The 18,275-nt window shown below is 39.7% G+C and overlaps 1 protein-coding gene across 6 annotated transcripts in view; it reads right to left on the reverse strand.

Moving 5' to 3' along the window:
* Bclaf1 (BCL2 associated transcription factor 1) overlaps positions 1–15,266 on the reverse strand; it is a 31,231-nt gene extending 15,965 nt beyond the window's left edge. For 3 of the 6 annotated variants that reach the window (XM_013110173.3, XM_013110171.3, XM_040728392.1), the window contains exons 1-6: positions 15,121–15,266; positions 8,807–8,867; positions 6,027–6,140; positions 4,141–5,049; positions 2,314–2,979; positions 1,970–2,139 (exon numbers count right to left, since the gene is read on the reverse strand). In XM_013110173.3, coding sequence (XP_012965627.1) covers positions 1,970–2,139; positions 2,314–2,979; positions 4,141–5,049; positions 6,027–6,130 — 1,849 coding nt within the window. In that variant the 5' untranslated portion in view covers positions 6,131–6,140; positions 8,807–8,867; positions 15,121–15,266. Of the gene's footprint in view, positions 1–1,969; positions 2,140–2,313; positions 2,980–4,140; positions 5,050–6,026; positions 6,141–8,806; positions 8,868–14,501; positions 14,576–15,120 lie in introns of those variants that run through there. The other 3 variants (XM_013110174.3, XM_013110172.3, XM_040728391.1) reach the window with 2 other exon arrangements.
* Between the last annotated feature and the right edge of the window lie 3,009 nt (positions 15,267–18,275).

Raw genomic sequence — 18,275 nt, forward strand, 5'->3', positions numbered from 1 at the left:
AATACTAAATATAACCCCAAAACTATTAATATATTAGTCAAGAATCTAACTCCATGCTAGTAAGCTACTTCCTCAAACAACAAAAAGGAATAATAGATGGTATGTCCTTAAACCCTGCCATTAAACAAAGATGTCATTCAAACAATCATTTGCAGAGAGCAAAAATAAAGAATACAGATACTTTGAAGTAAACTAGTAAAATTATTTTAACTGTGATGACATAGCAACAGAAATGGCTTTACAAAAAAGTGACGAGTGCCATTCAGTTGAGAAAAAAAAACACTTTAAAACTGATTTACATTCAGTAATTTCTCCAAAAAATCTGGCATCTTGGCAAACCTGACAGCACATGATACTGTATCTTTAAGCATTTTTTAAATTAGTAATAACAATACTGATTTAGATATGCTGTAATGTAAAATAGAGACATAAATTTCATGACTATGAAATGTCACATTATGAAGCAAGCTATCTGCTTAACAGGTCAACATACATCTGTGTCAACTTACCGCCCAATATCCAGCACATGTCTCATAACCAATCATTAAAACTTGAAACGGCCACTACAAGGGTAGTGCCTCAATCATAATTCCATGAAACCCAGGAATTTGAGCTAGCAACTCAGTTTTTATGCCATTTTTTGCCAGGAAGACAGAAGATTCAACTTTGCCTGTATCTTTCAACAGCTATTTTACTTTGAAACATGGATTTTGCCATTTCAAAACATATTCCAGGACCTAGTTACAATGAAAAAGAAAACATCACTGGGCATTTTCAGCTCTATATAAAGTAAGAGCTGTTCAGATCGGTTGCACAACACCAATTATGAAACATAACTACAGATCCTCTAAAAAAAGAAAAAAGAAAATGAAAATGGAAAAAAATTTATCAAAATCTGATCTCAAAATCCAACAATAAAGTGTGGAGGCAGGTCAAAAAAAAGGTTGAAAAAAAGAAAAAATGTTAATGCTTCCTAATTTTATATGCCACAATACTATAGTCATACAGGTGATAATATGGTTCACAAGTTTATCTACAGCCAAACAGCAAGACTCTCTTGTTACCATGCTGACTATAGCCAAAAAGAAATTTAGTAACTATTATTCAGTATAAGGAATTGTGAGCAACAAATTTCAGGAATTATGAGTTGTTCCTGAGACCAACTTTACAAAAAAAGAAAAACAAAAATAGACCAACAACCATCGATCGAGTTTCCTGGGAAAGAACCTGGTAAACACAAAAATAACCAAAGCAAAACTTATCTAATTGACCCCAAACAAAATTGTACCCTAGAACCCTTGAACATTATTAGTAGCTTTTAAACTACAACTACGTACTGGTGAAAAAAATAAATTTATGACTTTAGCTAAATAAAATGAACCTTTATTTTTTACAACCTAAAGAAATATCTTGTTTTTCTAATTAGTCATTAATCATATAACCACTAATACAGCTGTAAATTTCTTAAACCTTTACTGCTTTAAAATTACTATTTTACATAAACCAAAAGAACTGAAGTATTACAAAGTAGCACAAATTCAGCAACTATTTTTCCAATGCCTTCACATTTCTTTAAACTATAAATTCTCAATAAAATATTAACTATACTGCCTAAAGTTATAATTTATGCATTGTCACGAAGTCACAGGCATATGACAATCTTGTCTTAAACAGTCTTCATTTTACATTTATTATGATATACTTAAATTTTCAGCATTAAACAAATCTGTATTATACTTTTGACATGGCACAAATTTTTATGTTTTAACTCCAGTCATTTGTTCATCTTATTTTCATTAGTCTCAATGCTAATAACACTGGTATCCTCTCTACAAAGTATTTTCCACATGTTGAATATTTAATAGTACCGATACATCTCCCTTCTAGCTCAATTAGCACAATTTAACTACTCTTCTTATTTTGCATGCAAGAATAGTTTACTTCATGATACTAAATATATCAGGCATACCTTTAACGTGATGAACCAAGGATACAATGTGTTGTATAAATGACTCTGAAGTGCTTTTGCTGGCCTGAGGCAACTTAATGTGGTCAAAGATGGATCGGAATTCTTGCTCCTTCTTGACAGAATGGACAAGCGTACTAGCAAGCAGCCTGTCTTTAGTCAAGGAGGCTGGCCTAGAATATATCAAAAACAAACACACACACACAAACACACACACACACACACAAACACACACACACACACACACACAATACAGCATTGGTTTCAATGAAATTCCATGTTCAGAAAATAATTTTACCATTAACTACTACCTCTAAGTTACTCACTGGACATCAATGTGGAATTACCTGTTAGAATCATCAAGAGGAACAGGTGCCATTTTAAGTTTGACTTCAGGACGATGAGAATCACTGGCTATCATTTTGATCCTAAGCGGGCTCTCCTCTCTGAAGATAGACTTTTCTCGTGCATCTAGATTCTTGTGTAGAGGGGGACTGTAATCAAAGAGGTCTTTGAGCTTTTCAGACTTTACCTGCTCAGGTGACTGTGTTTCTTTCTTTACTGTTATTCTTTCAGAACCTTTCTCCTCTTCCTTGTGCTTATCTTTTGCAGTGCTAGGCCTTTCCACTATGTATCCAGTCTCTTTCAGTTTGTAACTTTTTTCTTCTCTAAATCCATCACTTTCTCTATTGCCTTTTAGTGAAACTTTGGACTTGTATTTGGGTCCTTCCTCCTCAGTGTTCCGGTGAGATGAAGCAGCAAAGCTTTTCCCCTGGTCTGCCAGGACCGATTTCCTGAATTGTCTATAATCCTCTGTCTCCTCTGTGTCATCCCCTTCTGAATCATTAAACTTCTGTTTGCCAGACTCTTTATCACTGAAGTAATCTAGAACTTCCTGGTCTTCCCAATCTCCCTCTGCCCTGCCTTTCTCTGATCCTTTCTCCTTGGGAGTCTCTTTATCCCTGGGATTACCCCTATCAAGCAGGAATACTCTAGACTCTTCATCTGTGAACCTGTGAACCAGAAAAACCACAGTTACTCTGGATTGCATTCACTGTAGACAATTTGCTTATTTAAATATGTTGTCCAATAAAAGAAAATAACCTTTCTGAAAATTAACCTTGTTCTTAAAACCATTAAACGCACTCAGACAGAACTTATATTTTTAAACTTCCCAAAGTTTAAAGTAAAGCCATCCTCAAAAAACTATTCTATGCAGTTAATACCCACAATTTTATACTAATAAATCTAAATTTTAGAAATCTTTAACTTTTTGAGGTTAGGAACCACTAATAGGCTATATAAATACCTACTAAAATTCAATCTATGTGTGCTCAAATTTTCAGATTTCACTTTTATATTTTGCAGTAACCCAGGCTAGCCTCCTACTTTCTATGATCCTCCTAGGATTACAAGTATGTCACCACATTTACCGTTTTCTATCAACATAAACAAGAGCACTCACAGAGACTTTGTTGGATTAAATACTAACTTAATCACAAAATAGTTCATATAAATTTACTCTAAAAAATAATGACTTCTGATAATAATATAAGCTAATCATCAGCTCAGTGGAAAAATTCTAGGCTGCACTCTTAAAAAAAAACCTATAAACAGTATATTTGTTGTTCTTTTTTACTTTTTAGGTCAATGATACTGTACTAGCAGCCTAATTATCATGAATTTGCTAGCATCTCTTTCTGTAATGCTTGAAATTAGAATTTAAACACAGTACTTGAAATGTTATTAGACTCACTGAGAAATATCAAGATGTGTTTTCCAAGCCAAACAGAATTCACTAAGTATTGACAGGAGGATTGTATTACCACATAAGAATATGTAATATCACCACACTGTCACATTCTGAAGTAAAAAGCAAAAGAAAATCCCTAACATAAAACTGATTATTGCTTTTAAAATGTGTCATTGGTTATCTTAGGCTACTTAGTTTTTCCTTGTTTATAATTACTAATTGTGAACTGACCAAAACAGCTAACATTAAAACAAAGAATGGCAACATCACTGAAACATTTAAATTTTTAAAATTTAGAATTATCAGTAGGACAAGTACAAAGAGTTAAGCACATACCATAATGTTATTTTTAAATCATTACTTATAACATTTTTTAAAATAATTACTATGATAATCTAAATTCCCTACTTTGGGTTCTTACCTTTTTAAAAACTTTCCTGTCTTTGTTGTTTCCTGATCTCCTCCATCAGGATAAAAAGAGGACCGCCCCCTAGATTCCTCTCTTGGAGCGTTCTGTGGTGCGACTGTCTTTGCAGGGCTTCTTCTCGAAGGAATATGATGAATAGGACTATTCTGGGAAGGACTGTATCGACTAGACCCATTTCCAACAGAACCAGATCCAGACCTTTCGGGACTGTGTTGAATGGAATGTGAATGCTGAGAAGGGGTATTTTTGGCAGAGTGGACTGTACTAAGCATGGGGGCATCTGAGCAAGAGGAACTCTGACTGGGTGGTGTAGCAATAGGTGAAGGACTATGAGGTGATCTCGGACTATTATCATAAGCTGAAAGGCCAGGCCAGATATCACCAGATGTGGCAGACTTATTAAACTCATCAATAGACTCAGATGGGTCATGTTCAAATGTATCCTTTGGTTCCTCCTGGGATTTGCTTTTCAAAGGACTCTCTTCTTGGGGTTCCCCTTCAGCTTTTTTGGTTTGTTTTTCCTGAGAACCTCGTCTTTTAGAGACAGGAGACTTGCTATATGGGGATGAAGAACGCGATGATGATGATCTTGGAGACCTAGAGGATCTGTATGATCGTCGGGATCTGCTTCGGGATCTTTGAGAAGAAACAGATCTTCTTTTTGGACTCCTGGAACGTGACCGACCTCGTCTAGGACTCCTAGAATGCCTTCTATTCCAGACAGGTCTATAGCCACCACGATGGTATCTACCTCCTCCTCCTTGATAATACCCTCTACCCCGTCCTCTGTACCCATAAGGCCGTCTCATTCCTCTATTATTCCTGTAATCTCGACGATAATCTCTAGAATAAATACGATCTCTACTACGAGACCTTGAATATGTCCTGGAACGAGACCTAGAACTAAAAATGAAATAAGTATCAATTTAAGAAAAATAAAGTACTTCATTCTGCCATTTTAGATACATCAGGCTGAATAAAACATGTAAGCAACTACATATACTTTTAAAACCTAGTTTGTATGAAAGTTTACTGTTTCTAGTATGTTTAAAGCTTATGTCCAAGATAAACAACAATAGGCCTTGGGAAAGCAGGCACAGGAAATAGGGGAAAGGGTATCAACATATCTATAACTAGTCTGACACTAAAAGTCATTGTGTAAGATAAATTTAAATGGCACCATGAACTTCTAATAGTGAAAATGGAATTATATACAGTGAAATGCCACTGGTATTCAGCAAAGCTGGTTATATACAACACAGAAAAATTACAAACTAGTATTAATTCTCAGTAGGCTCTTCCTTTCTGTGCTATGGATATTATTATTTGAGAAAAACAATCACTTTTTTTTTTTTAATTTTTTCGAGACAGGGTTTCTCTGTGGCTTTGGAGACTGCCCTGAAACTAGCTCTCGTAGGCCAAGCTGGTCTGGAACTCACAGAGATTCGCCTGCCTCTGCCTCTCATGTGCTGGAATTAAAGATGTACACTACCAACACCCAGCTCGAAAAAGAATCACTTTTAAGCAACAAAAACAAAGGGAAATCAGCCTTTAAAGAATCAGATTCATAAAGAAAAAAAATCAGAAAACAATATATGATTCAGTGCCAAAGAATTCTTAAAGTATCCAGTTCATCTTAATATGGAAAAATACAAAGAAGTTTATCATGTATTAGCACAGTACAGTAAGAACCTCAGACCTTGAGTCACAGTTGAAAACTAGGCTACAGCTTAAACAATGCCCAATCTCAACCCTAAATAAGAATATCAAATCCATTAAGAATGAAATACATTAATGGAGTTAGCACTAGGTCTGTATACAGCAGACACAATTACTAGCTACTATTTCATTAGTAAAAGCGCCAGAAACCATTAATTCACCTGTATCTCTTCTTTCTAGAATGTGATCTTGATCTTGATCTAGAACTAGATTGTGATCTAGACTTTGATCTTGAAGAATGTGATCTAGAATTGGAGCGGCCCATTTCTTCTCTCCTAATCAAACAAAAGAGAAATAGGTTAAATCAATACAGATAAAAATTATTTTGATATTTATTTCCTGATGCCAGCAGTATTTTTACAATCATTACTTGTTACAAATGAATACTTATTATAAAGCAGACCTAAGCTTTCACTTGCATAGCAGATACTATATACTCAAGATAAAATAGTTCTATGAACTATAAACACCTATGTGCCTCAATCAAAAGGCACCAACTACAGAAGTCAGAAAGAGCAGTGTAGTATCAGTCAAGAGTTGTTAGATGTTTTTCTATACCCAATTACAAAAGCCTACCTAACTCACTTGCAAAAAGATAAAATTAAATGAGTATTGCAGAAAAGAAACCTGAAAACAGAACATACAAATGTCACAATACAGACTAGAGAGACGGGGCCCAGCACTAAGGGGGGAAATGAACACAGGGTTCCACCCCTAACTAAGAAGCTATCTGCAAACACCTAGCAAAGGAAAAATCAATTTTCTCCAAAGGAGTTGCAATGGGTGTATTAACCACACTTCAGGGTATGCCCCATGCCCAGAAAATACATGACCAACATAAAATGAACAAGAGTATTTCTGTAGTGTCTACAGTACAGACTTTTTGTCTCATTTTGCTTTGTCTGGCTACTTTTTTTTCTTAATAGCCTTTTGCTTACTGATTTTGATTTGTGTTTCTTCCTGCTCTTTCTTTTTGGTGTTGGTGGCCCATGCCTGTAATCCCAGTACTTGGGAAGGAGAGATAGGTGGATCTCCTATGAATTCCAGGACAGTCAGGGCCACAGAGTGAGTTCTAGCACAGCTAGGACCCTAAAAGAGAAACCCTATCTCAAAAAAACAAAACAAAAGAAGTCAGGCATAGTGGCTCACGCTGTTAATCCCAGCAGAGGCTGGCAGATCTCTGTGAGTTCAAGGAAGGACAGCCTGATCTAAAAATATACAACAGCTTAGGGCTGTTACATTGAAACCCTGGGGGAGAGGCTTCAGAACCTTAATTTTTCTAAATACTGATAGAACCAGACCTCACTAGACACAGAAATCAGCAATAGTACTGATCTATAAAAATGTGCTTTTCCTTAAGAAAAATGTTAAATCATTGCATATACATACCAAATGTCACATTTTTTCACTGATTCAGAAGGAAAACACCCAGGAGCATATACACATATAGACAAATATGGTCTTAGCCTTTTAAGCCTATTTTTTGCCATATAAGTTTAACCCTAAACAACAGACATCCCGGACACTAACATCCAAGCAGTCAAACTTCCACATACAACCAAATTCTGACTTCCAACCTTAAATACTAATAGCGTACTGTTGACCAAAAGCCTTACTAATATAACAAAATTGGCACATAGTTATATGTTATATGCTGCAAAAAACACAACAGAAAATTTATTGAAGAAAACTGCTCACATGAAGATATCAATATTACATTGTTAAATTGCTACTCACTACACCTAAGCTTACAACAATAAGTAAGTTATAAAAGTAGTTATGAAATCATTGTAGTATGTACTAGGAGTTAATAAAATCACTATTTAATGCTGCACCTTGCACCTGTGAGTGTGAGTGTGAGGGGGGGAGGGAGAGGGAGAGACAGAGAAACAGGGTTTTTCTGTGTTCCCTTGGCTGTCCTGGAACTCACTCCATACAGCCTCGAACTCAGAGATCTGTCTACTTCTGCCTCCTGACTGCTGGGCTTTAAAGGAGTGCACCACAACCACAAGGCCAGGTTATATTTGTTTATATTTTACAAAAGCAAATGAACCCACGCATTGTGTTCATAAATCTTAACCTGTACATATTTTATGGTGATATAAAGTATTATCTAAGCATTTACATGCAAGTGACTTTTTGCAATTTTTTCAATTATTTCTAAGCTACATGGTCTACACATTTTTTTCAAACTACTACAATTTTTTTTTTATTTTTCAGTTTAAATTTAGATTAATACTACAAAATTTTTAAACCATCTATGTAGCTAGCATAGGTGGCAGACCTGCACTCTTAGCTACTTAGAAGGCTGAAGCAAAAATATCTCAAGTTCAGAGCCTAACCAGGATAATGTGAATTCAAGACCAGCCTGGGCTCTTAGTAAGTCCAGAAAAGGGGGGGGAGGAGAGGAGAGGGAAAGAGCGAGCGAGAGAGAGAGAAAGAGAGAGAGAGAGAGAGAGAGAGAGAGAGAGAGAGAGAGAGAGAGAGAGAGAGAGAGAGAGAGAGAGACCCCGTTTCAAGAGAGGAGTTTCACTCAGCACTGGGTATCTGTCAGGGCTACAGAACAAGACTGTCTCAAAATCTGAGGCTTCTGGTGCTTTCCTTTTATATTTAAATGGCATTTTGTGTCCTGAGTCTTAGAAAACTGCATTTATAGAAGCAGAAAAAGATAATATACAATGGAAAAAAATTTAATTCCTAAAAGTAACTCAAAATCTGAGCTTATAGAAAACATCTCCCACCTCACCCCCCAAAATAAATAGTTCCAGACAACTTTGGTAGTACTAGAGGCTTGCCACATTAGGCAAGTAGCCTACTTCTTTCTTGAGCTATATATCGAAAGACAGTTTACAACACTCAATCACTTCATCTGATTCAGGTTGGCAGTCAATTTTCTCAAGTAAGTCAAAAGCAAAACCTATAGAACATGAATGTCATTTACCTTTTGCTTTATGCAGGATCCGGAAGTCAGTGATGCCTTTAAGATACTGCCAAGATTCTTCCTGTAGAGAATGTGATGGGAAATTAAAGTCAAAATTCAAATTCCTAGCAAAAAGAGTGAGTTTATGGTAAACTAAATATGCACTGATTATAATTCATATATTAGGAATAGCAATAAATAACATAGCCCTAACCTCCTCTTTGGCCTCTCAAGTACTGAAATTACAGGCATGTACCTTGCCTGACTTAGGAAACAGTAACCTTTTATTATAACAATTTAACTAAGCTGATCATGATGGGAAATAATCATAGCACTTGCAAGGCTAAGCAGGGGGATGGTGATTTTTTTAGGTTAGTCTGAGCTATGGAGCACCAGCTCATTGGTTAAGAGCACTGACTGCTATTCCAGAGGACTGTTCAATTCTCAGAACCCACACGGTGGTTCACAACTACCTGTAACCAGTTTCAAGGGGTCTGCCACCCTCTTATGGCCTCCAAAAGCACCAAACACAATGTGGACAAAACATGAAACAACAGTAACACCTACAATCCACAAATTAGGGCAAGAAGGCAAGAGAATCAGTTTAAATCCATTCTCAGTTACGCCATGAGTTCCAAGATCCTAGGCTACATGAGATCCTGCACAACTGTCAAAAAAAAAAAAAACTCTCTAGACACAACGCCGCAAAGTATCACACAAGTGATACCTGATTTCTAATTGTAGCTGACCTTTAGGGAAGAAATGCCATTCCATCAGAAAACTCTCAGAATCATTTTGCCTTATGTAAACAACTTAACATGTAAGTAGCCTATATATACTCAATATTCATAATGCTGTATTTTCTAACATCTACAACAGTTTTTTGCTCTGCTGATTCTCTTTTCTTTTGCTTTTCAAGATAAGGTTTCTCTGTGTATCATTAGCTGTCCTGGTACTCAAAAATCTGCCTGCCTCTGCATCCTGAGTGCTGGGATTAAAGGCACGCACCACCACAGTCCAGCTCTGCTCCTTTTCTTAAAACTTCCTATTATCTAAAACTGATTTTTAAAAATTTCTTCAACTTCAACCAAAGTAATTTATGCCAAAAACATCTGACATAAGTCTATAGGGAATCAATCAATACTCCTAAGCTAATTATTACTATGTAAGCAAATTTAAAGATATGTATTCTTTATCAACTCTAAAAGGTTACAACTTTGTGAATAACGTTCAGAAATTATCAGTTAATATGCAGAGGTCCAAAAGCATCACAACAGAAATTGCTCTGATTCTTTCTTGTTGGGGGGAGGGAGGTTGGTTGGTTGTTTTTGGTTTTTGAAGGTAGAGTTTCTCTGTGTAGCCTTGGCCATCCTGGACCCGCTGTGTAGACCAAGCTGGTCTTGAACTCAAGAGACCTGTCTGACTCTGCTTCCCAAGTGTTGGAATTAAAGCATGCACCAACACCCACACCAGAACAGAAAGTAAACTAAAGAATATATAACTGTTGTTAAAAGGCCAGCACATAAATGAATGAGACATATATACTAAAATAAAAATCTATGAATCTTACAATGTAATGATTAAATTTTAAAATGCTACTTTGGAAATACAAAGAAATCAATAATAGCATCACTATAAACTGGCATTGCCCTTCAAACGGGAAGATTCAAGAAAACAATGAAACCAAACACCCAAGTGGGCTTTGGCACAACTGTATTTTTTTTTTTTTTTTTTTTTTTGGTTTTTCAAGACAGGGTTTCTCTGTATTGTTTTGGAGGCTATCCTGTAACTCACTCTGTAAACCAGGCTGGCCTCGAACTCACAGAGATACACGTGCCTCTGCCTCCCAAGTGCTGGAATTAAAGGCATGCGCCACCAACGCCCAGCACAAACTGTATTTCTAAAGTTTGTACAAGTTTAGTGCTTTAATTACTAAAACCCCCAATTAGATTTGAGAAAAAGCTAACTTTCTAACTCAGTTCTGTGAAAACTTCATCCTCATACTAGGGTGGTAGCAGCGTTTGAAGTCCTTGTTGGGCTAGCACTTTCCTTGAGGTTGGACCCCAGCACCCATGTAAAAAGCTAGTATGGAGGTGATGCACACCAGTCATCTGAGGACTGGGAGGCAGACAGGAGCCGCAGGAGATCACTGCCAAGTCAACCTAGAGAACTGGGGAACCCAAGTTCAGTGAGATACCCTATCTTAGAAAGTAAAATAAAATAGAGCCATAGAGAAAGACACTCCGTCAACCTCAAACCACCCCCATTACACACAGGCATTAACATACTCATATATGCATATACAACACTACAAATAAAACTTCATTCTGACTTCACTCATTGTCACTGATTTCACCACTAGAAACAATTTTTGCTAACATTTGGCCTAAATATTTCCAAACAGCTAATTTTTATCTATATATTCATAGACTCAACTACCATGCCTCTTCACTCCAAATCATGATATTTTAAGGTCCAAGAAAGGCACACCAAAAAGAGAAAACTGAGGAAAAACATGGACTGTAGGCTGCTGAAACCAATGATATGACCAACAACAATATGTGACATACAATGGTCATTATCAAAGACTACCATGCCAAGGGCTGGACACATGTGCTCTCAGCAATGGAGAGGGAGGAGAATCTTAAGTTCCAGGCCAGCCTGAGTTATACAAGGATGGAAGAAATGACAATTACCACAATGGAGGGTTATTCAACTAGACGTGTCTCAAAACAAACTACATTCTTTGCCTTAGTATTTCAACCTTTTCTTTTTTTGTTTTTTGAGATTTTTTTTGTTATGTTTTTGTTTTGTTTTGTTTTTTGAGACAGGGTTTCTTTCTTTAGCCTTGACTGTCCTGGAACTAGTTCTGTAGACCAGGCTGGCCTCAACTCACAAAAATCCACCTACCTAATGAATGCTAGGACTACTAACGGTGTGCACCACCAGCTAATTTCAAGCATATTTAAACTAAATTTTTATTTAGCATCCCGGACCCAAATTTAAAGCAAATTACTGTCATTCACATCTTTTAAAATCTGAAAAATACACTCTACTATATATACTTATGTATACTAGGTTCAAACCCAGGTTCACTCATTAAATTACAACTCAACATTAGATAAATTAATCTCTGAAGTCTGAATTTCTATAGGTATCAAATAAAGTATTTACAAGTTTATGTGTAAATAATGAATAGAAAAAGCTAAGCTGACTACACTGGGTGTGTACTCAGGCATTAGTTATAATTAGTGGTTAGCCTTGTCACAGGTTTTCTTTCTACAGGCTATCCATAAATTTACTTCAAACATCTGTTTCAGAGTACTCCTATGTTTTCAATACAGCATTTACAAGTAGTCTATAAGTCATTCCGTTCTATAAAAGTCATTTGGAAGTTTAAAATGCTTCACAGAATGGACACACAAAAAATTAAACAAAACACCAAATTCTGAAAATTAGTAAACATAACCAACTTTTTGTTTCTTTGTTGTTGTTGTTTTTTTTTTTTTTTTGAGACAGGGTCTCTGTGTAGCCCTAGCTATCCTGAAACGATGTGGAGATGAGGCTAGCTTTGAACTCCCAAGTGCTGAGATAAAGGTGCAAGTATCTTCATGCCTGGTTCACTATTTTACTTTTGTATTAGACACTTTCTGTAATTAAACTAAAACAGGTTACTCAAACTTTTAGCTTGTTCCAGCTACTTCTCACCTTTTTTAAAGCTTGAATTAAGAACCACAGTGCACTCTAAACAAATTGTGCCACACTCCCTGGCTCACGTGGCCTTAAGTTTCATACCTTTTTGGGCTCCATCTACAAAAATGGAGAAATGATGGATCAAGTAAAGTTTTAGCAAGTCCTAAAACATTAAATAAATGTAGGTTACTACTATTGTTTTATGAAATTCATGGTCAGACTGATTTTCACTCTTGAGTAGTCAAAAACATTCAATGCTATGACTCAGAGGTAATACTAGTAATTTTCAGAATATTTAAGTTAGATACTAATAAACTCATCCTCCAACTACAACCACTTGCAATTACTACTCAGAGACACACTTAGTCTCCTTGATTCTCTTATTAACAAATCAAAATTATACAGATTTCAAATAGTGGATAATGTTCAGCTAATTATTGTAAACGCAGGTCTGGGGATTCCCAATCCATGGATTAATACACAACTGAAAAACTTTCTATTTCTTTTACATCACAGATAATCTAGTGGAGCTTAGTTTGCTCCCCATATAAGGTGTTCAATAAAGTCAACTAGATGCAAGCCTAATACTCAGTAGTGCTTTTACCAACTCTATTGTGAAGTCCTTAACTATTGTTTACTAAGACATCATCAGCTCTAGGATGTGGGTGTGCAAAATCCAGTGCTTTTCAGCATGCACAAAGCCCTGAGTTTGATCCCCAGCACCAGAACTGCCTATGGCAGTAGCTCGAGTCTGTTACTTCAACACAGGAAAACTCAGTTTATTATGGACTACTTAGGAACACACTTCTCATCACCATACCCTGAATTTGGTTTAGGATCACACACACAAAAAAAATGTAAATAAACGAGTAAGTCTTTCCTATGTAAAGGTCTTCATTACCTAACAGTACCCCAACTATTCCAGTAAGAGCTATCTTGAGTGAAAATTGAGGACAAGAAACTTTGGTATGTGTTTCCCCTTTTAACATAAAAAATAAAATTGTGAGCCGGGCAGTGATGGCTCACGCCTTTAATCCCAACACTCAAGAGGCAGAGGCAGGAAGATCTCAATGAGTTCGAGACCAGCCAGGACAGTCTCCAAAGCCACAGAGAAACCCTGTCTCGAAAAAACAAAAACAACCAAAATAGTATTTGTGGCAGCAGGCTGTAAGTCTGCTGGTTTTCATAAGTTTTGGGTGCATTTGCCTTCAATTTCTGTCTTTCAATTCTAACACAAAAATAAAAATTATGTAGGCAGTACTGATCCCCAAACTTAGGTTTTTCGAGAAAGGGTTTTCACTTTAACAGTCCTGCCTGTCCTGGAGCTCGCTCTGTATACCAGCGTGCCTCTGACTCCCAAGAGCTGTGATTAAAGGCATGCCCTGATGCCCGACTTTGATCACATAGAACTAAAATATGTTGGGCATGGTGTTGCACGTCTACAACCCAAACACATAAATATATGGAAGACCCGTAGTTAGAAGCTACTTGGACTTAAAGAGGCCAGTTTGGGATACACAGATCCAATACTCTGGCCACTGCTCAGGCCAAGAAAAAAAAATCATAAAATTCAAAAGGGACCCGAAGTAGTGACACGAGACGGCTATCCCATCATTCCCGAGGCTAAGCCAGATTGGCTGCAAGTTCGAGGTCAGGACTGGACGACGGAGTTACTACTTCAACTTATGTTCCTCACCCATTTACCCTACCAATCACCACTGCCAATGGCCTGAGCAAATGTCTGAGTGCCAACTCTTACCACAAAGGTACGACAGCTTGTACTACAGGAGAAAGGAAGGACCCTTCTTAGACGCGCCCGTTAGGACCCTAATCTCACGCTCGAAAACAGTAACTAGGCACCGACTGCTACAGTCCAAAGTGAACGATTGTCCCAAACCAGAGTGAGTTGCTAAGAAACCAAAACAACTCGCACGGGGGGAGGGGACCTTTCCCGCCGACACCCAGGTGCTGGACGGTCGGTTACAAACAACAACAGAGCCCAAGCCTCGATCTGATAACTTACACCGGGCCTGCCTCAATTGACAAGTACCGGAGAGGCGAGGAAGGCAGCTTAACCGCCACGCAGGAAACGGTGGATCCGCTCGCCTGACTTTGTCGCAGGTCACCGTTATTTTATCCAAGCCCACAGAGCCAGGCGGGGAGGGGCAGGCACCCCGCCCCCCTACCCCCACCCCCAGGGTCAACGACACGCCGGAACCGAGGGGAGCGCACGCGACCGCGTTGCCATAGGCAGGGAAGAAAGGGAAAAAGCACGCCTGCGGAGAACCCGAGGTCGGGCGCGCGCAGGAGTCCCGGCCGAAAGGGGTGGGGGAAGGGCGGGGGCGGCGTCTGCGCACGCGCACGGGGAGGCCGCACGGTCTCCGGCCCGGAGCCAGGTTCGCAGCCCTGCCCGATGTCCGCACGGCTCCCCATCCCCCACCGCCGCGGCCCATGGCAACGTTAAAAAAAAAAGACGAAGAAAAAAACCAGGAGCCGATGAGGAAACACATAAATAACGGCGCAGGGTCTCTCCCAGGCTCCTCGGGCCGCCGACCCGTCACCACGCACCAAAGAGTTGCCAGTACCCAACCGCCCCGTCTCCACGGCGCTCCTGGGTCCCCCGGACGCGGCGCAAGGCCTACCTGACACGCCGAGGCACGGCTCTCGGGACTTCTCTCCGTCGTAACTACACAGCGGCCATTTCCCGACTCCAGCCGGAGAGGCAAAACCATAGAGGCAGCCTCGACGCGCTAGCTCGGCTCCGTCACTTCCGACTTGGGGCGTGGCCTTCGGCGCCACTAAATAGCGAGGCAGGCCCCGCCCCCCCCGCCCGCCCAGGCGCGCCTCTAAACCGCTGTGCGGACGTCGCCCTAGGCTTCCTGGGAAGTCGCGTGGCGGGTCTCGCGCGAAGACGCGTTGCGTTCGCCCGGCGGCGGGTGGCGCCCGCCTGCGCCTGACCTGCGGCAGCCGGGAGGAGGGGGACGGGGGACCCCCCGAGTGGTGACTCGGCCTCCTTTCGAGGAGCCCCTAGAGCAGTTAGCTGGCCTGTCTAGAGGGAAGGGCCGACCGGAAAGCCGACGCAGCTCTGTCCGCAGCCCCGCTCGGCCCCCGCCCGGAAGCGCCGCGTTTTTCTCCGCCTGTAAAAGGGCTAAACGCACTTAGTAGAAAACCCGGACGGCTTCGGCTGTCTCCGGAGTCTCTTCGTATGCACTCGGCGTCGGGACGGGCCGTCTGGGCGATTGCGTCATGGGATGGTTCCTATTTTGCCAGACGCCAAAGGGGGCTTTCTCAAGGTTGGCGTGAGCGTGACTGTGAAGGACGCGAAGCCTAAAGTCCGTGCGGACTCGGAAACCGCATAACTCGATCTGCCAGAATAGTGAATCAGATTATAAATGGGCGAGCCGGGGTTGATTGGAAACCAGTTGCAAAAGAAAGAACCCTTAGCGCGTGCACTTGCTATTCTTTTCAGAGCTGGGCTACGTGAAGGGCTAAAACCGTTATTACTTTGATGTTTCAGGGCAACGTTAAATTCCTTGAAGGATTTCCAAGTTGTAATTAGCAACCTGCCTGTCACTTAAACTCAGCATTAGAGTTTGATTCTGGTATTTAACCCTGCTCAGGGCAGTCTCTGCTCACAGTCCCAATTGCCAGCTAAAAGTGGAAGTACCTGACTTTCCTGGAACGAATCCTGGTTTTGATTGTGTTTTAATTGGGCAATCGGCTTCTCACCCAGCTCCCATTCCCAAACCATGAGAGCTACGACCGTAGTGTATGCTGGACTCTGGGAGGAACAGAGCATTTAGCAACTAGGAAAATACTTGTCATGTATCTGAACTGTATTTAAATGAAACAAACAAAAGCCTTAACCGTTGACAGCACAACTCTCTTAACTTTATATTGAGACAGTGAATGCTAACTATTAAAAACACCAAAATCGAGCCCGGCAGTGGTGGCACAGGCCTTTAATCCCAGCACTCCAGAGGCAGAGGCAGGTGGATGTGAGTTCCAGACCAGCCTGGTCTACAAGAGCTAATTCCAAGACAGCTTCCAAAGCCACAGAGAAACCCTGTCTCAAAAAAACAAAACAACAAAATCTAACCACTCTGCAGCTATAAGTCCTCTGCAATTCTATTATAAATATATTGAAAAGTCATCTTTTCACCTGATGTACTATGTTGGGGGGAGAGGGAGGCAGAGCCTGCCTGGTACATGCAACACACTTGGCTTGCCACAGAAAGACACCTTCCAACCCTCACTTTGATCTTAAATAAATCAATGTGCTACCTAAGAATGAAGACATTGAAACAAATGTTGAGCAAATAAATTAATTGAGGCCTTCCACAGGGCTCAGCCAGTAAAGGAACTTGCTGTCAATCTTGATATAGTGAGTTAAATCCCTGGGACCCACATGGTAGAAGTATAACAGGCCCCTCAGTGCAGCTGACTTCATGATGGAAGTACACACTCAGGCTGTAAAACTCAGCACGTAGATAGCACCACCTGCCAAAACTAAAACAAAGGCCTCATCCATCAAAGTCTATACTTAGCTCTGGGAAAGTCTCTAAATGTACTACCCTTGCTTTTTGACCTCTGTGGTTCCTCTTCTGGCTAACTGTTCTTGTTAACCGAAGTGTGTCAACCAGGAGACAAGTTCTGTGCTTAAAAACTCCCCTAGAGGAATGCTTGGGGTACTGGGATCCTGAACACCCAGTATAGTCACCAGCTAGCTAATAGATGACTTTTCTATATTGCCTTAAACCCGTCTCTGAGCAATTTTCTCTGGTGAATAATCCACAATGGAAGGAGAGAACATTCCTAAAGGTTGTCCTTTAGACTCTACAGGGAACGGCAGCACATACCATACCATACTATACACTTATGCACACAATAAACCATTTTTTAAGAAAGGATAAACTAGATCCATTTGATATGAGATACTTTTTTAACTAAGCTTCAGGTTGTTGTTTAGAAACTATTTTAGACATTCTCTTGTTTGGTTTTATGGTTCAAAACTTGAAATGCCACCATTATCTCTCTATTTTTTAATCAATCCATTGTTGCCTGTTACAATACCAAAAAAAATATTGAAAACATTGTAGGAGGAAAAATCCAAGTGGGAATTTCATAACTTAGCATTTCATAAAAATAGAAAATTATTTCCAGAGGAAATACAAGTTGTAAAGTTGGTGACCTTACTAATATACAAAAGAATGCTACAATAATATTTTATGACTAATAAATTAATGAACCTTATAGGGTCTGCTTATCATCAGCTACACAGCTTCATAGCTAACCTGTTCTATGAGACTGGAGGGAGAGAGAGAGAGAGAGAGAGAGAGAGAGAGAGAGAGAGAGAGAGAGAGAGAGAGAGAGAGAGAGAGAATTCAACCTAGTCTATGGAGCCAACACTGATACTAACAAACCCCAATAATAATTTTTCTTGTAATATTCAACTCAAGACTGACCATATGGGAATAGCCATATTACTTTAAAAGATCAGTGAGCGCCGGGCAGTGGTGGCGCACGCCTTTAATCCCAGCACCTGGGAGGCAGAGGCAGGCGGATCTCTGTGAGTTCGAGGCTGGGCTGGACCGATAGCCTCCAAAACAATACAGAGAAACCCTGTCTCGAAAAACCAAAAAAAAAAAAAAAAAAAAAAGATCAGTGAGCTAAAAATATGATTCAGTGGTAGAGCACTTGCCCAGCATGTTCCGGTCCCTAGATTCGAGATAGGCAGTCTGTCAGTCTCTACAAAGAGACTGAATCTATAGGGGTCAGTATACACACTTGAGAATCA

Source organism: Mesocricetus auratus, unplaced genomic scaffold, assembly GCF_017639785.1.
Source record: "Mesocricetus auratus isolate SY011 unplaced genomic scaffold, BCM_Maur_2.0 Super-Scaffold_100018, whole genome shotgun sequence".
In the NCBI taxonomy this organism is placed as follows: domain Eukaryota; kingdom Metazoa; phylum Chordata; class Mammalia; order Rodentia; family Cricetidae; genus Mesocricetus; species Mesocricetus auratus.